Consider the following 26,581-nt stretch of genomic DNA (forward strand, 5'->3'; position numbering starts at 1 on the left):
AGACACTTATATAACAATGTTCACAAATTATAGTTTATTTTTTCCCCACATCTTTGGTAATAAGACGTTTTCGTTATTGATATTTTGACTATATTTTTGAGGACTCTACACAGGTTCTCACAGTGTTACAAGTGCCTAACATGGGAAATTAACACTCAGCAGATCACATTTAGCTTTGTTGGTTTAAAAATGAATAAACCCATAATGAAATTCGATGGTAAAAACATTATCAGTGTTATACATGTTTTGGCGCAATTTATTGCTCTATCAACCCTGAAAATAACTGAGCACTACAATACACCTATATTGGCGTAAAAAGGTCATTCATTTAAAGTGCAATTGCAGGGAGGTAAGCTCTCACTGAAACTATTATACAGAACGATTCACCAAGTATGCTCACTTTCAATTTTTCCTTTAATAATTTATTTATTTAAGTTCCAATTTTTGGAAGTGCTCAAAGACCTTATTTTAAAATTCTCGATTTTTTTGTGTAACTTAAGCTATGTCCGGTGACTCCTGTAACTTATATTTGCCAAATGAGAACCCCCCCAATCACCGGTTTTACTGTAAATTATTTAATGGATAATTGTTTTGAAAATGTTTATGATTGTAGGTACCTAATTGAAAATTCGAATGTATCGTTTCTTAGTTATTTAAATGTTTGTACTAAAGATACTCCTTTGAAATGGTTTTACAAAAATATAAAATTGGATCTAGTATTTACTATATTTTGGCTATTTTTACAAATTAATAATATTAATGACAACAAGTCCGTGTCCCCATATCTTTTAACCGCATTACCATATTATGGATATGGACCTTGAAAACACAAAGTTAAATAACTCAAAAACTACTATAGCTTTGATTTTGATACTTCAATATTTTCAGAAAATGTATTCGCTGTATGATTTGCAGTTGAAAAGGGGTGTTCTCATTTGGAAAATTAAAAGTTTGCATCTCCACAAGGTGCTTAGAAAAAACCTTTTCTAAAAAGAACTGGAAAATATGGTCTTGAAGTATGTTTAAAAATTCCAAAAATCAAAGTTTGAATAACTGCATTATTGAAGAAAAAAGGGATGAGCATGCTTGGTGAATCGTCTTTTATAGTACCTAGTCGTAGTACCCGGATTTCAGCAAGAGTTGTGAGTACGCCGTAAAAGCCGTCAAGCCGTCTAGCCGTCATTATAATATTGTATTATTATTTTATATCATTGTGTGATTCATTTTTCATATCCGCATCTGCAGCACTTTGGCCACAACACATGATCTGTTTTTCTGAGTTATCGAGGATCTCACAACACGCTATCTATAATGTGTGTATTATAATAAAGTCGCCTACTCGCCAGTGTATTATAATAATAATATAGTAATAATACGCGAGGCAGAGATATCGCGTAAATAATAATAATAATATTACGGCCGAAATCGCATTCAAGGGCGCCCGGTGTTGTCCGGTGCAAATGGTCGATAAAAATTGCGGTCCGCTTATTTTTAACGGCGTAGATGTATACATTTTTTGTTTTTTTCTCATGTATATAAGTATTATTGTGTCCCGTTCGTCTTCTCTCTTTCTCGAACGTTCTAGAACCCGTTCGCTCGTGTTTTTCGGGTCTATGCAGATGGCCTGCAGCTAAACCATGAGAAATACGAGCTGCGACTAAAAAATTACGCTTTTTATAATATTGTTCCGACATGACGTTATCGCGATTCGTGGCCGCACTTACGTGGTCGTTTCCTGTGCTTTTCGTGACTCGACTGCGCGACGATTCCGGGCTGTGTACAATACACTACAATAATAAAATATTTTTGAATAATATTGTGCACTACAAATGTAGTATAGTTACTCTATATAAGTGCGATCATCCCCGCGAGATCACTGGCCGGTCGTATTACACTGTAGTACATATATAACATAAGTATAGTATTCCACTTGGGGATTGTCCAAGACGAACAAATACATATTATTATTATTATTATTATTATTATTAGGTTTATAGAAATATTATAATTGTTGTTAATAAACAAAAAACCCGGATCCCATCTGAGTATATTATGTATATATGGGTTTCGAGTATACACCCATGGCCATTGTGATGTTTACGGGCTGCTGCGCAAATTTCGTAAGCTTAAATAATAAACAATAAGTTTACAGAGAAAAAAACCATAAGTTTGAGACGCAGATTATAACCTATATATAACCACACATATATTATATACCTAAGTAGCAGCGATTAACATTTTTAATTTAATAAAAAAAAAAAAACAGTATAGTTAACGGGCATTCGTCAATACACATAATTTTAATCAGAATTTTAATTTAACTTAATTTATACACATACATACACATACATATCTATAAATAGGTACCTATATATTATATTATAATATATTATGTATATCTGTATGTTATGCGTATATAATATATATATTTTTTAAATAGTTACAAATAAAGAAACATATAATTACGACGACGTGCAATTAATATTATAATAATTATAATAATATGGCTTCGTAGAGTGCTTGATTTTGTTGCCCCCAAAACTCCAGTAATTTATAACCGCCAATTATAACGAACTACAAATCGGAATAATCAAATACCCAAATGGGTGATTTTTGAAGTCGCGGAGTTATTACAAAACATTCAATAAATATGAAAACTGCGTAGTCTCAATATTTTAATACATGTTTTTATTGTAGTGTTATATCGATAAACATCGTTATTTAAAAACAATCATAATATTATCATGTATACGCTATGGTAATTTCAGTGATCTGGAATTACCCATGATCACGAGTATTGTGTAAGACGAAAAAAAAATATAAATATGAAAAAACCTAAAAAAATAAAATAAAAAGTCTTTAAGGTACCTGGTGTTAAATTGGTATCTGACGTCAAACGCGGAATGCAGAAATTATTCCAAAACGGATAGGATGAACACGCGCGTTGCAATTTATGCACATATACATATATATACGATGGGAGGAAATGCAATTTGTCCGTATTATTATACATTATCTATGTAACGTCATTATAATAATAATAATAACAATACTAATAGGTGACCGGATACTCTCGGAACTCAACGACCGACGTGATGATGTACACACGCCTTGTGTACAAGACGCGTAAAATTATTTTATGCAAAACTTAAAATAATAATAATAATAATAATAATAATAATAATAATAATAATAATAATAATAATAGTAAAAATAATAATGAAAGAACGTCGAGAAATCATTTGAAAAAATAATAATGTATACACAGTATAAAACAATAAATTTAAAAACGATAATAATTATAAATTATGCATGTATCGATGATGATCTACGTCGTGTGTACTCGCGTACATTTTTTTACGACCCGAAAGACGCTCGACGATTGTTCGTTCATCTGAGCCTGTTGTCGTTTCGATAGTCCAATGGCACCGAATTGTTGGCAGTGAATATGTACGGGCTGCGGGCCGTCGGACAGACGAAGTCCTTCATGATGAAGTCCATCGTGTTCTCGGATTTTGTGCCAACGGGTTGCAGCATGTTGTTCCACAGCAAATTGGCAGCTGTAATTCGAAGAGAGAAAAAAAAACCAACGATTAATATGATTAATATGGGTAAAATAATTACGAGACTAGTCGGACTTGCGGTTTTCGTAATGTGTACACACCCAATACCCTATCATTATTATGGCGATCGGGGGATAGGATTTTATGAGCGTAGAGCATAGGTTCCCAAAATATGGTCCGTGGACCACTAGTGGTCCGCGAGACATTGTCAGGTGGTCCGCGAGCCATACTTACAAAATGTAAAAATATTTTAATAATTTCATTTTCCTTTGAGGCATAACACGCTAATTACTGACAATCGTGTATAGTACGTCGTTTCTTTATAAATTTATATTACATAGTGAAATCCATGTTATTAAAAGCCTCATATTCATGTAATAATAATCAAAATTCTAAAATATGTGAAAAAAAATTGATTCTTATTTGTAAGAAAAATAAGGTATACAATTGAGGTGGTCCGTGACGTATCCAAAGTTCTCATAGTGGTCCATAGTACCAAAAAGGTTGGGAACCACTGGCGTAGAGGGTCTGGGACTCGTGTATCATTATTGAAAAAGTCAGTTATTATAAAAAAATAAAATAAAATCAACTACCTAAGTTTATATCTTAAACGTCCTTGAAATATGAGATTAATTTTTTTTACTTTAATATTAACCTGTATAGTATATACATTTGTGTACCTAATATAACTAAACGTAATTTATTTCAAAACTAATAATATTGAGTATCAATTAAAATTTAATTTATGTAAGAGTTAATCTCTGTAACTATTGAACAAATTCCAAAAATTCTTTCATTAATAAAAATCTAAATAATCATTGCATAAAGTAGTCAGTACAGTTTACTTAAAACGTAGTAACGTATTATAATTAATATGTAACATTTGTTTTTTATTATATAAATATAAAAATGTATGTACGTTTGCCGTTTGGGTGGGGCCTGTAGACAATCAATACTAGCACGATATGTAGGAATTCCAATTTTGCATACGAAAATCGAATATTTTATTGAGTATATTATATAGGATTTCTATTGGTTACAGAAATAAAAGAGACTTAAATATACCTAATCTGTTTATAAATAAATTAATGAATGAATATTTGTACCTTATATATACTCCAAAACTACATGGTCGAGTTTCACAACATTTTCAGAGATTGGTGTCAGAAATATCAGAAAAATTTAGGGTAATCGAGCCAGCATATACCAATAGTGCTATATGCCTATTGCCTATATAATATATATTATATGCCTATCTCGTTAAAATTATTTCACTAAGCGATGATGGTACATCGGAGATGATTTCCTAGCGAAGAACGTTAAAACTGATATAGGTACACCGATATGAGGCTATATTTTATATTTGTTCAATTTTTTATCGGGCGAAGTAGGAATACGAGTACGAAGATAATTATAAATTATTGAAAGAAATAATTACCAAGCAATTTTGTACGGCTCAAGGATTATTAAAATAATGCAGACTAGCCCAAGCATTAATAATTTCTCAAATGACTTTTTTGGGTTGTTAATACCCGATTGCGAGTTATACAATATAAGAATTTCGTAATTTCGGTCTGAACAGACCTGGTACAAGCAGTCCGTGTAACTCGGAAAATTTGCACAAATAACGATGGACAACTTCGAAATGACAACGGCGAAATCTATGAACTCACTGAATATTTAAATGTCTGTACAAAATTAAGAGGAAAATTAAAGAAAACAATACTAAAATTGTACAAGTGTACAACTAATATTTAAAAAAAATACATAGCTAGTAAATAAATACCCCATATGTTCACTAAAAAATTTCAAAAAAATAAAAATAAAAATCTACAACGTTTTGAAATTTGCTTTTTGATTCACAAATATAGTTGTAGATTTAGCGTCAGACAAAACGATGGGCTGCTGCCAAGAGAATCATATATATTATGGTGACAACATTTATAGAATATAAGGATATTCATTTGGTAGATAAGCAGCCAGTAGGTAAACTGTACGTATCTGCAAAGTTATACTGTCCATTGTCTTAATCCTTCAGTTTATCATTAAATCCCTTATAGATAATAATGGGAGACCAATCTCGTAGTTTACATCTTTAGTCTTTAATCTTATTTTTAGCAATTAATTTTAGTTATTATTGGCCTATATAACCTATATGGTTAAAAAAAATGTTTTAATAATAGTTTTTATGTATAAAAATTGACAAATATTCAATAATTGAATACATTATAATCATCATTATCATTAATGATATTTTTGTCTTTTTCGAATAAATCAATTGAATACATTTAAATTATAAAATATTACTTATTAAGATTATATCATTATGATTTAATTCTGAAGCTAAATTTGTAGGGTCGTGATCCAACACGGGTCAAAGATCACACAGTAGTATAATATGTTCGTAATATACTGTTTGAGTTAAAATCATTGACTTGTGCATTTCCGACGGACGCTTTTGTTGTACCTACCTAAAGCGTGTCCCTTTTGACTGAAATGGAAACAATCGTAGGTGACGTATGATATGTCTATGACCTCTTCAAATTGCCGCTTCTTGTCCAGCGGCGCGTTGAACAGTTTGATGAACGGTTGGATGACTACGGTGAAGTCTTCTTTTTTGTTGTATCGACCACTGTTGATCTGCGGAATATCACAAACGGAGACATAAAAAATTTAATAAAACGCATTTTCTGTTATTATTATAATATTATAATATTCCTAGATATATATATATTATATATTATACTGAAGCGTATAGGAGAGTAAGATTGTATAATATAAATTGTATCCAATATTTGTTTTCAAACAAAGGCTTAAAACCAAAATACCGTTTAACGGTTTTGGTTTTCTAACATTTTTCTACAATTTTACAGTTTTAATTATGGTTTTTTAAGCGATGTTTTAAATTTTTTTTTTGTCAACGCTTTTTCAAAAATGTATTTACATATTTTATCAGGAATTTCATTGACTGGCTTTTGCCTAAACATTTAGAAGCTTGAATTATTTTTAATTATATTTTAACTGAGCCATTTTTTACTACACAATAAGCAAATAAATTCTTTATTATATTTTACCCAGTTTTACTCAATATAGGTTTTTGCTTTTTTAATGCATATTAAAGATATTTTGTAGGGTATAAACTATAAATACATTCAGATTTTAAGGTTTTTTCTATGAAATTAACTATACAGTTATTTATTTGTCAATATATTTAAAAAAAATAGACTCATTGTCCACATAAATTATTATTGCTAACATTCAAATTTATTTGTAAATACTAAACTTGTAATTTTTGTTTAGCTATACTTTCAACGACCAATATTGAGTGCAATTAAGTATGAACGATATGAAACATTGATTTTCTTTATTTTTAAAAGAATACAATATACAATCTGTACCCTAGAGCACTCAATAACAACTATATAATTATGTAGTAAATAAAAAAGGAGAAAAAAACAGTGGTATATCGCTGGAAGAAGTCACTTGGCCACCCAGTAGTGACATTATCTTTTGTAAAGGCTCAACACTGTTTACAACCAATATTAATTTTAATGATTGTGGTTTGGGTTTTACGAATGGTTTGTCGGTTACGGGCCTTAATAGCTTTAGGTTTTGGTTACGGTATTAGAAAATAAAAAACCGACATTACAACCGGGTATTCCAAGTATAGGTTTCAACCCTCGGACGAAACTAACCAAAATCTGTTCGGCAGTCTGATAATCTCGGACCATTTGAGTGATCTGATCCATTTCGTCTCCTTTCTGGTGGAAACAGGTACAGAAGAACCTGTGTAGCATATGGCACATGAACGACCTCTTCACGCGTACGCTGACCGACACGTCTGCACATGCAAACAAGAAAATAAATTATTACTATTTATTAATTATTCTTACAATAAAACATTATTTCGAAAACAAAACGTCGCTCGCTATTAACATTATACTACCGTTATACAATATAATATTATATTATACATCATGCGTGGTCGTGCGTCTGAATGCATAATATATGCATTTTTATTAGTGATGGACATCAGTATTCGAATGGTGATAAATATTAATTTACAGTTCATATGGGTTTATTGTTATGTAATAATCAAATCCGAAAAAGTTTCATCCGTCGAACGCGGTAGGTAGGTAGTTTATAATACTAACGTCCAAGAAAACACATAATAATAATAATACATCACACGAAATGTTGTACACACCAGAGTCGTAAAAGGAAGAGGAGTAAAAGAATATTGTTGTAAAATGAGTAATAATAATATAATATCAGTTGTAAATACAATAATAATAATAATAATATGCGTGTTCAGTGTGCGGTGGTTCAATTAGAAATCATAAAGTGCGAGAATATAATATATAATTACGTTATTTCTAGTAGATAATATAATAGTTTTTTTGTTTTACACTATACGTATTATGTAATAATACCATATATACTTCCATTAAAATATTCAGGTATAACTTGAGCCTTGTAAGCCCTCCACCCCCCCCCCCCCCCCACCGTACATATTATTCGGCACGTTTTAGGTGAAATTAGTTACACTAAAATAATATATAGGCACCTATTACAAAAATTAAAAACAAATAGTATTAATGAATATTAATAAATATTTTATCGGGAAAACATAATAACGATGATGGTACTGCCGATATTCAAGTAGGAAAAATATACTTGGAAAATTTACCGGGGTACCTACCTATAAGTATATTATGAGAACAAAATATTGTGAATTGAAAAAAATATCTAGGATAAAGATAATATATTATTTAGAAATTATAAAAAGGTCCAGCAATGAAATTAATGAAAATAGTCGATATTCTCATCACCGCATCGACGACAAAGTACAATATTTTCGTTATTTATCAGTATATTAATTACGCGAGATACACCATTGAGAAACGTTACGCTTAGCCTTTCGAATAATATTCGTAAGTTCCCATCACTCATACACACACATTGCATTAGGTACCTACGTTAAACAATGATAACATATAATACATATCATATTGTATTATATATTGCATACGCGACACGTATAATACGACGTTTGCAATGACAGTGCTCACGCGAAATGGCTTTCACTTTCGTTTCCGATATAAGCTCTTTTGGAAGTTCATTTCGTATGCGTAACACGTTTCGAGGTGACTCTTATATATACTGCACAATATGTGTTATGATATATATGCCACCTCCGTCCACGGTAACGTCAACCGCGGTATCACCAGACGACAGCTCACTTTCCAGACGTGGTTGCAAAACGCCGACGCCGCGACGGAAATGGACGAGCGGACGGACGGACGGGCGAGTGTCAAAATAAATAATAATTTATTATTAAACGTCTGAAAGCCGAGAGCAAAAATGACGAGCAAAATAATAATGGCCGGTAACGCGTCGGACTGCTCCATCGCTAGTGATGCACGCAGATCGCCACCATCGACGAATAACGGTAAGTAATTTATCTGCTGCAGCGACGACGACGACGAACAATGGGAATTGGAAATTCGAACTTGCGATCGACTTGAAGGGGTCATATTATAAATAGGAAACTATTATATTATTATTATTATTATTATTATTATTGGGTTTGGCCTCCGCTGCCGCAGACGTCGAGCCGAGATTAGGATTTCCTACGTACAATATTGTGCTGCAAACAGGTTGCAATATTTATATTAATTTAATTTAAAATATCACATAAATCTGTCGCACCTATATCATAGTTGCTTGACGATCGCATCCAACACACGCTGTGTACGATGAATATACCGATGTCATATCGTAATTGTCGTTGTGGTGACCGGAGAAAGAGAGAGAAAGACAGACAGAGAGAGAGAAAGATTCAAACACGACTTTTGAAAACGGCGGCATTCGACCATGTCATCATAACAACGTACCCTACCCATAATCCAATATTATCATGGCCACGATAAGACTAACGGTATAATAAAATGTCATGACAGTTATAAGTTTCCGAAAGACTACACGATTGTTTCCGATTGTGAAACCCTGCAATCAAAAGACAGAAGTATTTCTCCGTTATGACTGCAGCAGCTGCCGTGGGTACGATGTCACAAGAATAAGACGTCGTAATAAGACACTGGAAAAGTTGCAGATTTCCGACGACGGCTCCGACGGTATATGATTATGTGTACGATAGGTACGTCGTGATATCGCGGAATAACGATTTGTCGTCGGTTTTGTGGAACGCATAACATTTCACCGATTCTCAGAAAAAGTAATTATCGAACGAAGATGAACAGACAGTAAACCACGGTCAACGTTAAAATCGATTTGCCGCAACGCCGCCATCGCACTGATAATAATACATTATTCAATTAAATTATAATATACCACGGGCCCGAAGCGTTTTGCTATAATTGTGTAACGACGCCCGCGGTGAATGAACGAACCGCGGTAACGATGATGGTGCATTTTTTCCTTCGTACGCATTCCGCGGGGTCTGAGTCGTGAAAGTGAATTGGCGCGGCTCTCATTCATAACAAACGTATAGTAATAACACACACACGCACACACACACACAAACACAGATATATATGGACAATATATTATATTTATTATACATTATATGTATAATATGTAAGTAGGTATGCGTCCGGCGCGAGCGATCGCCGTTCGACTTAACCGGGTCTACGGTATAATATGTGTCGCGAGAGTGCGGTAACCCCTCCAACCGGGGAACACGTATTATATATCCACCGTTACCCTATCGGCTCTTTAACCTTGTTGTTAACTTGGGTATACGTGCAGCCGAGCGTACAGTGTGCGACCGCCGGTTTCACTTCCGACCGCTGACCGGCGGACGCAGTATAGGACGTATAGGTAGGTATATATTTTAACCGATACCGGGTAACAACTCGTTTAAAACTCGGTCGAGTTGGAAAAAACGTTTAGATTCTCACTATATTTCGAGCCGACTCTGCGATGTTGCGTCGTACACGAGTGCGCCATTTCGAGACCGCGGACTCCCGGACGAGGACGGATTTCGCGCGCAAGGGCTAGAGTACACTGGAAGTTAAAATATCCTACCGGAGAGATTCGAATCGAAATCGGCAGGTATAGAAGTTAAAATGGCAGAACTATTGACCAATGCTTATAGTTCGGTTAACACCCAAGCTACTACATGTCATACCTACATTCAAGACGCAGTATAATTATATTAGTATTCATAACACTCCTATGATGATTTTCCCAAAAGTTTTCTAAATCGCAATTTGAATACTTTTCATTTACGATAATTGTTTTCCTAGTCATTTTTGCAATATTATACACATTTTAAATCAAGTATTAACAACCTAAATTATATTATTTTTAGAATTATTAAATTATATATTATGTTGGAGTTAACTTCGAGTACCTATTCCCGGAGAAAAGTACCATTGATTTAATATTTAAAACAAAAACTATATGATGTATTGAAATCGATATTCCGAATACTATTTTTCATAAGGATTCGAGTATTTATTCCAAATACTTTTTAAAAGTATTTTACACCAGTCTACGTATATGAATATCGTACATAAAAAGTGCACACACCTAAGACGGGTACGAGGTTCACGAACGTCCTGGGAAGATTGGTCTGGAGGTAGTCTAACGCTTTTTGCAGTTTCTTGCTGTGCTGTAACGGAGTCGTGCCGTCCTTGTCGTAACATTGTCCTGAACACAAGTCGTTGGCGCCGAAAAACATGGTTATCAACTGTACACGAGGAAAACATAGGACGTTATTAATCACACATGCCATAATAATAATATCAGAAATAATTAATATACGCGTGTATATAGACTATAGAGTTTCGTTAATCATGTTAAATCGTTGATGTATAAATAACGCGATAATTATGATTTATGAGTTATGACCTATTGTATTGTTAGGTCCGGCACTCCAAATATTATAATGACATTGATTTAGATGAGGCGTGTCACAAGTAATTACGCTAATTGGCTATTGAGCTGCATAGTTGTGTAGTAATTTTTCAAAGTATAAATAGTGGTACTTATAGTCAATTGTTTTGATTTTGGTGTGCTGGGCCCTATTCATTTAAATATACGTATGCATATGGTGACGCGTTACCTTCCAGTCATTTTTGAAATCAACGTCCGGGTCTTTTTTCATCTTCTTCACCAAGAACTGCGCCTGCCTGTACGCGTCGAAGTCGGCCGACACGGGGAAAGCGACGTTCATGTGAGAGTTAGGCGCGAGAAATTCGCCTTTTCCCACTGAATAACCCTTCAGCCCGGGGTTGAATTCCTTGAGAATGTTGGGCAGCGTCAGATAGTTCCGCCACGTAGCTTCGCCGCCTGTGGGTGAGGTTATTAGTAATGGCTTATAATGTGTAATAGGTTATTGCACACACACACACACACACACACACACACTAAACTGATAGGTGTTAAACACGAACATATAATTATTATTAAACCTATCTTTATTCATTTATTATTACCTATCGTGTTATGAGTGACGAAAATATCCTGCCATATTATAAAGACAATTTGAAATGGAAATACGTATTGTACCAGTCATTTTTAATTGTTTATAATACGCGCACTCATATTATATTATAATACATATTTACACTTAAGGCCGATGATGAAATACCTACACATATCTGTATCATACCGGATGTCGAACACTGCAGGATATGGTGACGTAATGAGAACACAACGGATGTTGAAAAGTGGATCCGTCTCAAAATTAAAATTGAAGTAATCTATACAAAAGCACTTATCTCGAGTAGGTATTGTTCTCAACCTCCTGATCTCTATCAGTGATCGAAGTGGCTCAAAATAAGTGGAAGAATAGAAAATGAGAAATATAAAAGCGGAGGGATGTCACACTACCGTACCCCCCCCCCCTCGTTGACCACTGATCTCTATAATAATATTATTATGTGTTTTTGCATACACGCAGAACGATTTGACATTAAATTCTGGATTCCTTAAGTTCTGCTAAGAACAAGCAAACTATTAAATTGTTTAATGAATTGTTGGCACGTCTAAGCCAATACTAAAATTCGAGCATTAAATAATAAATTATAGTGGAAGTAGGATCGGTGATCTCCTGCAGTAAGCATAAACGGTAATCTACGATGTAGACGAATAACTAAGACATAGAAAATACAGCTCTTTATAGCATTTACGTACTTTCATAACGGTAAGTCCACCACGCTTGCATAAATATTTTGTTATAAACACAAATAATTGTACACAGGTTAATTTTTTAAGCATTCTTGTAAATTTAAGATTTATGATTAAACATATTTAATTTGGTCTTACTTAAAAATTGTTTAAGAACCTTTTTAATAAAACAAAAGTTTACTAAAAATACAGCATTTAAGAACCATTTAGTGAATACTTATACTATTTTGTGGCGATATACATATTTTTTTCCAAATCAGTGCACAATATTTATCCCGCACATTGCTCAGCAGATTACTTAATTAGCTGATTAACTAACTATTAAAACAAGGTTAAATTTAATAATTAAAGTGAAAAAAGCATAGAACTGCTCAGCCACGCTTAAAAAAATTTCTTTATAGATACGTAACATTATATTGCGAACACTATATATAAATATTTTAATATGAAATGAGTATTACGTATAATATAACATTATAATTAGAGACCTGATGTGGTCCCGGATGGGTGACCAGTTTGGTTTTTAGCTACGAATCCTCATTACACATACTCACATGTTACTCAAAACCAACCTTGACCCTCTCTCGCCCCACAAAATGCTAACGACCATAGTAGCCGATGCAAAAAACAATCATAAACCAATAAAGGTATATAATATACTATATTTAAAGCGGATCTACCGTACCTGCCGCCCACGACACTCCTCGGTACTCGATCAACGTTCCCATGGCGAATTCCTCGAGCGCACCGTTTCCGGCCACCAGACTGTCACCCATGGCTCCCACCACGTCAATGTCGCCGGGCCGAAGCCTGTGCACGCTGGTCGGTCTCACGATGCTCCTGCCGAGTCCGGGAGACGTCATGTTCTTGCACGGGAAAGGCATCGATCCCGGAAACGACGGCTGTCTCCTGATTCCGGTGGGCCCAGGTGTCATGACGATGTCTTCACTCACGGCCGGCGTCTGCAAATGTAAATGTAAATTATTAATCAATCACAAATACGACATTGAAGGCGTCTGGAAGAATATAGGCGTGTAACGCCAACGTGTGTCATAGAGTCGATCAAACGAGTTTGAACTTTGAAATGTATAAAAACATGTTTATATAGTAATATCTTATGAGAACAAACTTTGGTTTAGTCACTACTTTGTTTTATCCACTGATATCGATAAAAAAAAAAAAACAAAGTTATGCCGTCAAATATTATAAAACATCAAAGTCGACTAGAATCGTTGTATTCCTCATACTACTAGACAAGAACTGTATATAACAGCCTAGTAGGCTGCCGTTTTGAGTGTAGGTACTCTTGGAATAAATAAAAACAATTATTTGTGGATATCACTGGCATATCACTGATTTTTGGTGGAATATAAGCCAATAAAATGGTTCTTTCCATCAAAAATCATGGAAAATAACATTGACAAAATGCCGGAAACTTTTCGTATAAGTCTCTATACATAATACGCTTCCCATGGTATTCAGTTCATAGACTTCTATACTAACTCAGTATAGAATTCTGTGGTTCAGTTAAGTGTGCAAAAATACCGTATAGATCAATACAGTTTGACGTCTAATGTTATATTGTTATAAAATAATATGTGTACCATTCGGACATTCCTGCCATTGTTTCTGTTGGGCAAAAGCTGATCGTAGGTCAGCCTTTGGGCGGTGCACCACGCGACCGCGCAGAAATATATCAAGACGTTGCTATTGGTCAACATCGCTTTGCTTGATGGCGTCTTTCATCGTGGGTCACTTTTCTCGTAAGTCCATTTTCGGAGAAAACTGTAACGAGACAATAAGGAAAACTGTTTTAAAATAATAACAACACAAAACATAAAAGTAAGGCACATAATAATTGTATCATATTTATAGTACATTTTTATAAACACGTTCGATTAATTATAACAGCAGGAATCACACCATAATATGTGTCTGTCCCGTTTATCATCTTATAATAACAGATATAATAATATCATTTAACGAATATCATAATATAATTCATAATAATACAATATAATAGCACCTATTCAACTTTTGGAACTCAGCCGTTTAACGAGCACAATAGCGTATTTATTATTATTAATTATATGTCGTGTTGGTAGTGCGTCTAGCGTTTTAAATAAGAATACAAATTTTGTTTCGTCCTCCTTCGTCGTCGTAGATACAACCGCGGCTGACTGCAGTGGAACAATACATTACTACATTAGATTATATTATATTATGTGTGTCAAGTTTATGGTATTATAAAACACATCACACACATAATATTATTACTGTCCCATGTGGGTGATTATGCGCGAAGTTACCTCTTCGGTCAACCATATTATTATCTAGTCGAACGTCGCCGTCGCGACGTGTTTCGTCACGGCTGCCGGTAGTACACCAACCATTATTATTATTATTATCACTACGAGTTTTGTATTTATTTATTTAGTTGTGAAAGATGGGTTTGCTCTCTGTTTCTTTTGTACGCACGGCCGTCGACAGACGTCGCTCTGACATACTAAATATCTAAAAAATAAACACCTGGCAATAATGTACAACGCACGCCGGGCGTACAGTGTTGTTTAGGTCGTTGGGAAACAATAATTATACACTTAATATTGTGTCGCAGTCGTCGTGAGACACACACAAGCGCGTTATTGCAACGAGAAAACTCATTTTTTTATTTTACAATAATAAATTATATTATATTACCTACTTATACGGGACTGCCACGGGCTTGAGGCGAGGAAACAAAAGACTGCGTAACGCGAGTCCCACTCGGTTCGTTCCAAATATTGCAGTGATTCCATAATATATTTGGGTATCTATTCGTGATTCGTATAGGTGCACCTAACCCACAGACACTTACGTCGAGTTTCCGTATACATAATTACATTACTATATCATCATACCGTTTTGGCGTCGCTCATTCGACCGACTCACGAGTGTATTTTAGTAAAGTTTTTACAACATCGTACGAGACGAGCGAAAAAGTCATCTGTTAGAAATCGGGTCGATGTTTTACGCGCTGTAATATGTGACTATTTTTATTTGAAATTGTTGTCTGTAATATAGTAACATGTATGCCTACAATATATTAATAATATTATTTAAAAACGATTTGGGTAATTGGTAAACTGCTGTGAAATGGTCCTTTTTCTAAAAGTTTATGTGAAACTGCGACAAATAACAATTTGACATAATACAATCTGCGATAAAACCAATAAGATACATTAATCAAACTGTGGCAATTTATTTTTGTACAGTGCAGCTGAGCAAGAATTTTTCTTTAGATGTGGGGAGCTAATAATGTGTTTGTAAAGAGTTGGTTTAACTAGGGTCTTTCATAAGTTTAACATACTGATACGGTGATAACGAGGTTATATTTAAGGTTAGATTAGGTTGCGGTTTCTGCAGTACGACTATACACAATATTGTATTTAATCGCGTATTTGCAGCAGATATTTTGCAAAACGTATCTGATTGGTTTGGTCGCAGATTGTTTAATGTTAAATTTATTTTTTCAACAGCAGTTTACATATCTACTTTTAGAAAAAGGGTAACTGTTCAGCCGTTCACATTCAGTTACGATTTGTCGCCTCTCTGTAGATACTGTCGTATTCCGTCCGAACAGGTCTGTGCGCACATATCCAACCTCGTGGTGTTATGTACCTATTACTTGTACCACGGTACAACGAAATTTTATAGGCGTAAATAGCAACGGTCGCACGGCATATTAATCGAGGGCTGTTAAATGTAGTCGAAGGTATATAAAAAAAAAAAAATAAAACAAAACACGTTCACTTGTCAAACGTCGCGCACCGGCACCGCCACCGCCGTCGGGGTCGAGATTCGCACGCACGCAGAAAACCGCAAGCTTTCTAATGAGTTTTCTAAGGTCGTAAATATAAATTTAAAAAAAAATGAAACACAGATTGCCATTAACACACAGTCGGACTGTCGAAGACGAAACCTGAGAGCCCGTCGGGCCAAGAGACGTCGACGAACGTATACAACGTTACACACGTTGACGTTATACAGAGTGATAATTTGTTTTCCGTCGTCGATCGGGCACTGATAATACATTACAATTGTACGTAGATATCATAATATTAACCAAATATTATACTCTGTTTACGATATTAATTGCATTATATACGATATTATAATAACGTTATCGAAACAAGACCAACAGTTTTGTAAGATTCCCACAGTTTACGACAGTGTCAAAAAAAAAATCATCCTATACTCAATAGTGCGCAGCAGCAGGCTGAAAACCACAATAGAGAACTGCAACAACAATATAAATACTACAATATTATTATAACGGTCACCACTGTATCGCCTAATTGGATTTCGTAGTATATGTGCGATATAGGTACCTATTCCTATAATATATATATATATATATATATATATATATATACATGTGCCAGTCGTAAAACGAAACCCGAAGACAAAAAATAGATAAAATATATCAAAACAAAACGCCAAAGACTCACACAGTAAGAAAAATCGCACTTAACACGCGTTTGGTGAGAACCTAAGCAATGAGCATATTATATATAAGTGCAGTTCATATGTATATAATATAATAAGTAATAACTAATAACCATTACCTCGGGCGTGTCACGTGAACTGCTACGTAACAGCAGCGGCTATGTGCTATATATAGTCTTTCGTCTGGCGGCCGTCTGACAATGTCAATCACTCTACGCGGTTCTCGAGACTACCTCCTCAACTATCTTATCTATATACGTCAAAAGTTCTCAAACATTTTTGTTCGCAAAACACTTAAGTTGCTAAAAACGTCTACCGAACCCCAAAAACCAGGATAATATCGATTTTAAATCAAAAACAAAAATATGTCGTCATAAGTTCATTGCATACAATGGGTGAACAAAAATAACTAATAATATTAAATACCGCGAGTCCCTAGATCAGTCCGGTAGAACCCCAATGCTCAGTGGAGCACTGCAGTTTGAGGACCACTGCAGTGTTCTTTGGGTATTTCACTATGCACTATTTTACTCTCATGTATCCGGTCGATGAACAGTGTGATTTTTAAGCATACTCATTCCTATTTATCCCTTTAAAAGTACATAAATAATTGTAATTCTGATTTTTAGAATTTCTAAGTATGTTTCTCTAAAGTCCATATTTTCGAATTTCCAATATTTTTTATATTGCTTAAAGAGTGTCATGTGGCGAAACAAACTTTCATTTTTCAAAATGGGCCCCTCTCTTTATGGAAAATTATTTTGTGCAACTCAAAACTACTCACTCATATTTTGATTTAGATTCATCAAATAAATACAAAAAAAAATATGTCTGCTTAATAGCCTATAGTTAAAAATAAATATATATTGCGTTGTTCCTAATTGAAATACAGGTGATTGTATACTGTCACAGGATCGTCATCAAGTGGTACAAAAAAATCTCAAGAATTTGAAAATATTGTCTTCGAGTGAATTTAAAGTTTGCAAAATGAAAATAGGACGAACTCACTTAAAAAATCACCCTGTAGAATGTAGATCGTCGCAGCGTTGAAGTACAATAACGTTTGCCGCTTAAATATCGGATCGACTGCTTTTATCCACCGCGGAGACAATGAAGCGATAATAATAATAATAATATTGTACTGCACACATACCATACTATTATAATATTAAAATGGATCGATTTATTCGCGCGTTTTCGCATTCCGCTATAGCTGTTATAGAGCCGACTTCCACGCCCGACCGGTTCCCGATGTAAATTCGAAAGAAAAAAAAATTAGAGCACACCAATAATAATATGTCCTATAATACGGTTACCTATACATATTGAATTTGCCAATTTCCGTCGTATCCGCGTGTATACTATAAACATCTAATAATAATATGTATTATTGGTACCTGTGTTCATACACAGCTGATGATAGTATAATATATTGTATACCTGAGCAACGCGTGTTGCACATGTCGCAGCTTACCGTGGTATATACATATTATTATAATGCGTGTGCACACGTATATATAACGCATCGGATCATAAACAGGATTTTCGTTGCCCCGCTGTCGAGTTTGCCGGAAGTGGAATCGGTATACACACATAGACAAACGGGCCATAAATATTACCGGACCGATACTTTCCAAACGTGAACATTTTTTTAGTACGACCAAATATAATACATAAATGCGCGAAAATATTCTCGCGGCGCACACGTATAATAATATATACATTATAATATTATATTATGAGCACGCTCGCACACGTAGAAAATAAAAATTATAATTACGCGCCTGATGCATATTATTATATTATGACCTATGGCCCATACTATTATACGGGATGTGACAGAATAACATGGCAAATGAGAAAACTTTTGTTCTATTTAATGTTTTTCTGCATCATTAGGACGGACACATGCGTATTGTAATGATACTCCGATATTTTGTTTTTATTTTTTAAATAAGATTTTAAAAAAAATTTTGAAAAATTCAAAATAGCCAAATTGTAAATCTAGACTATCAAAATGTTTTCATTGTAAAGACATCTATTTAAGCCATGTAGCTTATTTCTTAAATTTTTTTGAAATCTCACTATTTTTGTCAAGTCAAGTATGAACTTTTTTGAAATTATTTCAGGAAAACTTTTAAACATGTACACGTCAAAAACTAAATATTTTTTTAAAAAATTATTACTTTTCAAACGAATGATTCTTCTTTATCAGTTTCATATTAAAAAAAAATCATAAAAAATAAACGACTGAACTTAGATAAATATTTAACAATCAAAAGTTTTCTGAAACCTAGACTTACAAATTTACTGCACAAAAATTTTCAAAAAAACATTTAGATCAGATTTTAAATTAAAATATAAAAAAATGTTATGTAATTATTATGCGTGTAGCGCACAAGTCCACAAATTTTATGAAAAATAAAAACTAAAATATATCGATTAGGACACTGTAAGGTCTTCCTGCTACACCCTGTATACTTGTATTATAATACCCGTGTACATAATATAATATCCATTCGATCATAATATGGCCGATTCGTGGGCGCAACTGCAGTAGCTGCAGATAGGTTTTAGCCGTTAACACCGCGTGGCTATACCTAAATATAGTTCGGCGGTAGCTATTATAACACGAGCCCGATGTTTAAATATTATTTTTCCGAGTCGATGCCGAAAAGCAAAAAACGTAGGTATAGCTGACGTGCAAATATCACAGCAAAACAGTTTCGAACACGAGCCGGGTTATGTATCGCGCTTATAATCAGAAGCAGAGTCTCTCAGACTATTCTGCGATAATCGGTTTGAACTATACCCTTCGTTCGCCACAATTCAGCAGAGTGATTCGATGTAATGGCGTATGGTGTTCAGCTGAATAAAGTATATAATACGCTTTCCGCCACGATTCCCATCATCGTGTACAGCTGCAGCTCATCCATTAGCCGTATTTAACCTCGAGCCAACGCAATAATAATCGAGTTTCTTTTATATAGCTGCTAAATTTACATCCCATCCATATAAATCATAAAATATCTTTTTATCTGTGCGATCGCCGAAACGTCTGTAGACTTGACGATTTGAATACACTGGTATTCATTGCCACTCGGCCGAGGCTGCAGAGCAATTCTGCGAACGGTTTCGAATCGGTTGTGATGTTCCAACCGAAAATACAACCTAGCGAAACGACGTTTTGCGCTTGTAAATTAATAATTTATAAATAATTATGAACGATTATCGCGTCTACGTGCTACCTACTTATAATCATAGATCACTTTGCGTTCTAATTTCGATCCACGCGGTTGGTACCATCTGCAGTTATACTTTATTTCAAACATATACACAGATATAAAAGGTGTATTCACAAACGAAACTCGTTGAAAATCGATGCGTTTATAGTAATATATGTGCACCATACATATAATACACACGAGTTCGGCGGTCCAGTATGATATATAATATCGCATCGGAATGTGTACAATGTAATTATTATGGAGTGTTAATTTATGTAAATTCGACGTATACGTTTGGAAAGTTTTTCGCCTCGAATTCCCGAAAATATCGCCACGCGAAGTATGGGCCGCGGAGTGGGGGCAGGGGAAGGAATAAAGTCGTTTGCACGCTGGGACGGTTTATAGTGATTACCTACACATAGCTGTCCCGCCCAACGTTGCCCGAGCCAAATATTTGTGTTTTTAATAAATACGTATATTTGAAAAAAAAATGTGTATTATGACATATTTCTTCTAGTTATAATAGTAATATAATGTGTAATCACTAACCAGTAGCAACAAATTCTAATTTCTCCCATTCCTATTATAATAAGTAAGCGATGACATATAGCAACCATTTAAAAACAAAAATGTCCATCCTAAATTTCAACATCTTTTCTTAAACTATCAATAAAAAAAAATTAAGGGCCATTTATTCTTATCGAGATAACAACTATCCTATCTCTGAAGCTTGGCTAAGCAAGAGACATTTACAAAATGTCATTAATTGATTAAGAGGGTTTGGAGATTAGCATGATCGAACATCGTGACGCAGATTTATATATATATAGAGAGAGATGGTCCAGGACTACCGCGTGGTTGGTATGTCACACGTGTGTTTATTTTAAATGGTATCTATAACTCTTTATACATATATTATTATACTTGTTGATACGTGCATTTTGAATACTTTCAAAATACTGTTTTTATTTTTACCATATTATTTCAACAAACAATTTTGGTCTTGCATACTACAGTTTAAAAAACTGGTCTTAAAATAATATTTTATAAAGCTTCAAGATTTTTAAGATTTCATTAAATAGTCACGCAGATAACTCAATGCCTACCGAAAATTCATATCTAACCAGCTCAATTTTAACTTGACAATATGATGGGTATGGGACATCTGAAATTATTGATCCAAATAACGGAAATACACTATTCGATTAGGCGTATTTAAAGTACAAACGCCACAAAGTAATTAAATACGTATTCTAAGTACACAATACAAAAGTATTAACAAGACTGCATTATAATATATGGTTGTATGCTCGATGGGTTACATAGGTATTTTACATACCTACGACGACGTCCGACCGGTTGGTCTATTTAGAAAAAAAAAAATAAATACTAATAATAATAGCGATAATTTGTTAGATCGCGGTTATGTAAACGATGACCCGGCGAAACCAGATCATACGGCGTCGCCGACATACCTATATAATATATATTATAGTATATTATTATAGTCATAATACATAGGTACCTATATATATTTATTATATGCACGCCGCCGCCGAACTACATATAATATTATGTATATATCTGTGTAAGAAAAGCAGTTATATTATATTATTGTATAATTGCACGCGTTTAACGATAAATTCGCGTATGAAATCGCGTGTATAAATATGTGTATTTTTTTTTTTTGTCTGCACTCGTTGAACAACATATACATAGGTACCTAATACGCCGTAATCGAACGCGAACGGTCGCAAACTCGATTTGGACGGTAATCGATGCGTATGATTACCTATATATATATATATGGGTACGATTAAAATTATAATGTTATATTATGCTTCGCGGCCGAGGTGGAGGGTATTATCCGCAAAGAGACACGAAAACGAAAAGCGACATACCGTCATGGTCCATAATAATAATATATCGTAGATGATATTGTAGTAACCACAGCGCCCCCCAAACGTATTTTACAATTTATACTCAATGTATACGCATAATAATATTGTGATGATGATAGGTTCGGCCGTTCGGGAGAATACAGTACGCGCAGATTGAAAACAATATTGATAATAAGGAAAAAAACCGGAATACGAGAAATATAATGTGTGCTTTTCATTTTTTCACTTTCTATCCGGTTGGCCGACGAATTATATTATATATTATGTTATATGTCAGCTGTATTTATATACTATGGCAGATGGCCACGGCGATTATCCTGTAGGGTTCTTATATTCGCCGCCAAACGATGACCATTGATCAATATATAATCCCCTTTACTTCGATCGGGAGGAGGGGGGGGGAGGGGTCGTGAGGAACTGGAAGAAAAACGGGTTTTGGCTGGCTGCATCATAGGTACCTATAATATTATGGTGAGTCCATATTATGCTCCATCCGCCGCTGCAGCTATGTATATATAACTACCTATATATGTTATGGTGGTGCGTATACATATATCATGCATGCGTTGTATGTTATATTATTTTTCGTTTCAACATTTTATCCACCGAAACCGGTTCGTGCAAGTGATTAAAAATCGAGAGTAGGTATCTGTGTATATACGGTATAAAGTTGTTAGTGAAAAAAAATCGGAAACGAAGGGAAACTAAAAAAAAAAAAGTCGTCAATATCGATGCCCACGCCTAACTTTATAATAAGGTCGCGGCCACGGTGGCTTGGTAAACGGCGGCGCATGCACATGTAACGAGTTCGGAGACTAAACCTGAGTTGTAACTATCGTCGTTGACCCATCGACTTGTCCATCCCGTGATAATCGTGTTTATCAATTCGTGATACGTATTGGTGGGTGCGGTAATGGAATTTTTAGATTCCAGATTGCGGAAGACGTTTTCGAGTGCACATGAAAATAAAAAAACAGCATCATTTTCACAGAAAAACTGCATCGTCCGCGCCAATCGATTTAATAATTGTAAATCATTGCACTATTATTATGTGTTGCGGTGTGCAGGTTAACACTATCGGCGGTCATGACATATTACAATTGATAGTATACGCGGTGCAGCGCGTATAATAACGCATTCTTTATGTAATAATTAAATTAAAATTCAATTTTACATTAGAAAGGTTATGCGCACTATGTGTGTTATACTGCCGGCGATCCTCGATTCCGATTCGCACTCGCGATTTCTATTACGGCGGATCTTGATAACTGCATTATTATATTATATTGTTGCATATAGTTGCGCGATTTCCCACGGACGTGATTTGGCACTGCAAAACGTCGATGAAGATTCGATAGTATAATAATATTGTAATGGTAAAAAAAAAACCGTTGCATCGTCGAAGGATGAGTTGCACATTGTACATAGAACATAATATTATAGTTATGTACAGATGCAACAGGATGGTAGGTATATAGGATCGCATCGACAAAGATGCGATAATTTTAATTTCGTAATAGCCGAATATCATGTTAATATAATGTGTACTATATAAGACAAACAATCGAGAATTTGCGTCTCGATCGAGATGGTTATGATGTACGTGCATAATATAGACGGAACTCTCAGTCAACAACCATCACATATGATTACAGAATACCTCCAGTATGTAGACGTGTACTTCGGGACTGACGCCGACACCACCATACGATATGACGTGATTTAGTACAAAAAAAGAAAATTGTAACTAATGGCCATTATTGCCGATATTCATTGATATCAATAAAAAAAATGATGTTTTTTAAATATTATAGACGTATACCGTACCTAGTCCGACAGACGAGCATAAACCTATTTAGACACACTGGAACCACTGTAATCTGTATAATGCACTATAAGTAGGTACGCACAAATCGAAAACTCGCAACACCGGTGACGACAATACCTATGTTTATGTAATAGAATATCGTGTAACGCGAGAGAGAGACTTTAAGACATATGTAGGTACATGGTATTTTGTCGACGAATTAGATTAAAAAAAAAATTTTTTCATAAAATTGTAAAAGCTCCTCGTAAATATTGTGAGAAAACCACTGTGCGAGAGTAGGTATAGGTACTTACCAGATCGAGATCGACGCCGGCCATGGTGCGTGGTCCCCGCGATGAGAGTCGAACTGTAAATAACGTCGGTGAAGCGATCGCGGCGCACAGGTAACAGACACTATACACACTCTCATGCACACACGCACACTCACCAGCAGATTCCGGTCGGCGGGGTGGGTGAAGGGGTTCCGGAGTCGCAGACGGGCTTTTAAGGTGCGCAGAGGGGCCGGGAGTGTGTGCGCGCGCGCCAATCGCCCGACGCCGGCCGGCCGGCCGGGGCAATAGCGGACGGGCGAGATTATAAGTCGAGAAAAAAAATGCAATCATCATTGCGACGACCAATGATCATAAAATAATGATATTTTCATGACGATAAAAAATAACGGCGTAGAAAATATCGAATAAAATTCGCCGCCGTTGAACCGGGTCGTCGGGTGTCTGCGGCTGTGGCGGGCGGGCGAGCCGAGGTCGCGGACCCCCGGGTGCGGTTCGACCGGTCGCCGGTACGTGCCAGACTTCCGGTAATCCGGTGCAGGATAAGGATATCGCGTCTGCCACTCGACCCGTAGAGTTCTCGGCACACGGGTTTCACACTGTTGTCTGGTTCGCGCAAAAGTCCGCTGCTCGAAATTCGATACCTCGATGGTACCAGTTATCTACGACGTCATGGAAACATCCGAACGAGATGAAGACAAATAAAATATAATTACTTAACCCGATTTCATTCGAAATTCTCGTGAACACATTGTGCAAACGCATTAGGATTATTTACAAATTAATGATAATTATAATCGTGAATGGGTCACAGATTATATTAAAGTAATTATATCATAATATATATTATGGATACGCAGTTGATGGCAATCATTATTCTTGCGTCGGCGACGACGCATGGCACCAATATTAAAATGTGTTACTTAACTGTCCACCGAATGTTTATAAAATATATCAACCGAAAGAAGTGAAGTTGACGCAATACCTATACGGTTTAAACCAGTTAAGTATTTAGTATTTACTGTATAACCAATAGCAGTCGACATCATGTTTAGAAGTTGTAATACGAATTAATTAATTTGTTTTTAGTTTTTTACCCAGTTTTAGCTTTTTCATTTAGTATTACTTATGGTTGCAGTATAACGCGGGACACCTCTTTGCTTTGAATGTCATATCGTCACGCCAACGTGCCAATATTTACTATGTCTTATTAAAAAACACTCATGTATGTTATTGCTTCAATCATTGCATATTTAAATGTAGATACATGATATTAATTATTATATACCATTAAATAGTTGCATGTCTGATGATAAAACGAGTATTGAAATAAAAATACAAGAGATATTATAATATATTAAACAAAACGCCTTTTGTTCTTATTCTCTTTTAAAACAAAAATACAAAGCCCAGTTCGGGATACCTTTGAAATAGGCAAAGCTACACGTGTATTCATAAATCTTTGAACATCCTTCTGTTTAGTATACGGCGCAGAATAATATGTATAGAAAAAGGATCTTTCCTCATAGAGGTAGTCAAAAAAATGTTGCAAAATAATCCTCGAATGTTATCGGGTGTAAAATTGTCGCAGTGCGAGGGTCGAAAACTGTCAACGAAATGGTTGTATAAGAGTTAAAATCATAGAAAAAAATGAATTAATGGACATGGCTTAAACGCAAGTAAGTGAGAATGGTGGGCAAATTAAAAGAGTTATAAATCTAACTACTTACGTAGCATAAACAGGTTGCTATACCAACGCATTAACTACTTGTCTGACTTCTATGATAACTTACTACTCGTCTGACTCGTCTCAACTTCTTAATTTCCAATCACCAAATAATGTAACTGATGACCTATCCACAAAGCAATTCCTTCATCTTTGAAAAATACCTCTCAGAAACACCGAGTCGACGCAACCCTCAAAATCAATGTTTTGATAATATATAAGCCGCCGATAGTTAAATGACAGGCAACAAACGATTATATTATTGGGTCTACGTAATTTCCGAATCAATTCATTTTTTATGTTTTTCATAAATTTTGGGCTTGAAAACATGAAGTGATGTTCAAATTATATAATATCAACTAAATCACTACAAAAGTGTGAAATCGTGTAAGTGCTTACCTATATTGACTGGTCACTGCA

At 34.9% G+C, this 26,581-nt stretch overlaps 1 protein-coding gene across 3 annotated transcripts; it reads right to left on the reverse strand.

Moving 5' to 3' along the window:
• Positions 1–2,667: 2,667 nt before the first annotated feature.
• LOC111038048 (phospholipase B1, membrane-associated-like) lies at positions 2,668–26,581 on the reverse strand. 3 transcript variants are annotated; one of them, XM_022320974.1, is made up of 8 exons: positions 26,561–26,581; positions 14,327–14,507; positions 13,408–13,684; positions 11,656–11,882; positions 11,121–11,280; positions 7,259–7,404; positions 6,035–6,203; positions 3,391–3,560 (listed from the first exon to the last, which is right to left on the reverse strand). In XM_022320974.1, exons 2-8 carry the CDS (start codon positions 14,441–14,443, stop codon positions 3,391–3,393), a joined length of 1,266 nt encoding a protein of 421 aa, XP_022176666.1. In that variant the 5' UTR covers positions 14,444–14,507; positions 26,561–26,581. The 3 variants fall into 3 exon arrangements, with proteins under 3 accessions (XP_022176667.1, XP_022176666.1, XP_022176665.1); XM_022320973.1 differs by lacking the exon at positions 26,561–26,581 and adding an exon at positions 24,460–24,574; XM_022320975.1 differs by lacking the exon at positions 26,561–26,581 and having other exon boundaries at positions 2,668–3,560; positions 14,327–14,443.

The sequence above is a fragment of the Myzus persicae genome, unplaced genomic scaffold (genome assembly GCF_001856785.1).
Source record: "Myzus persicae strain clone G006 unplaced genomic scaffold, MPER_G0061.0, whole genome shotgun sequence".
In the NCBI taxonomy this organism is placed as follows: Eukaryota; Metazoa; Arthropoda; class Insecta; order Hemiptera; family Aphididae; genus Myzus; species Myzus persicae.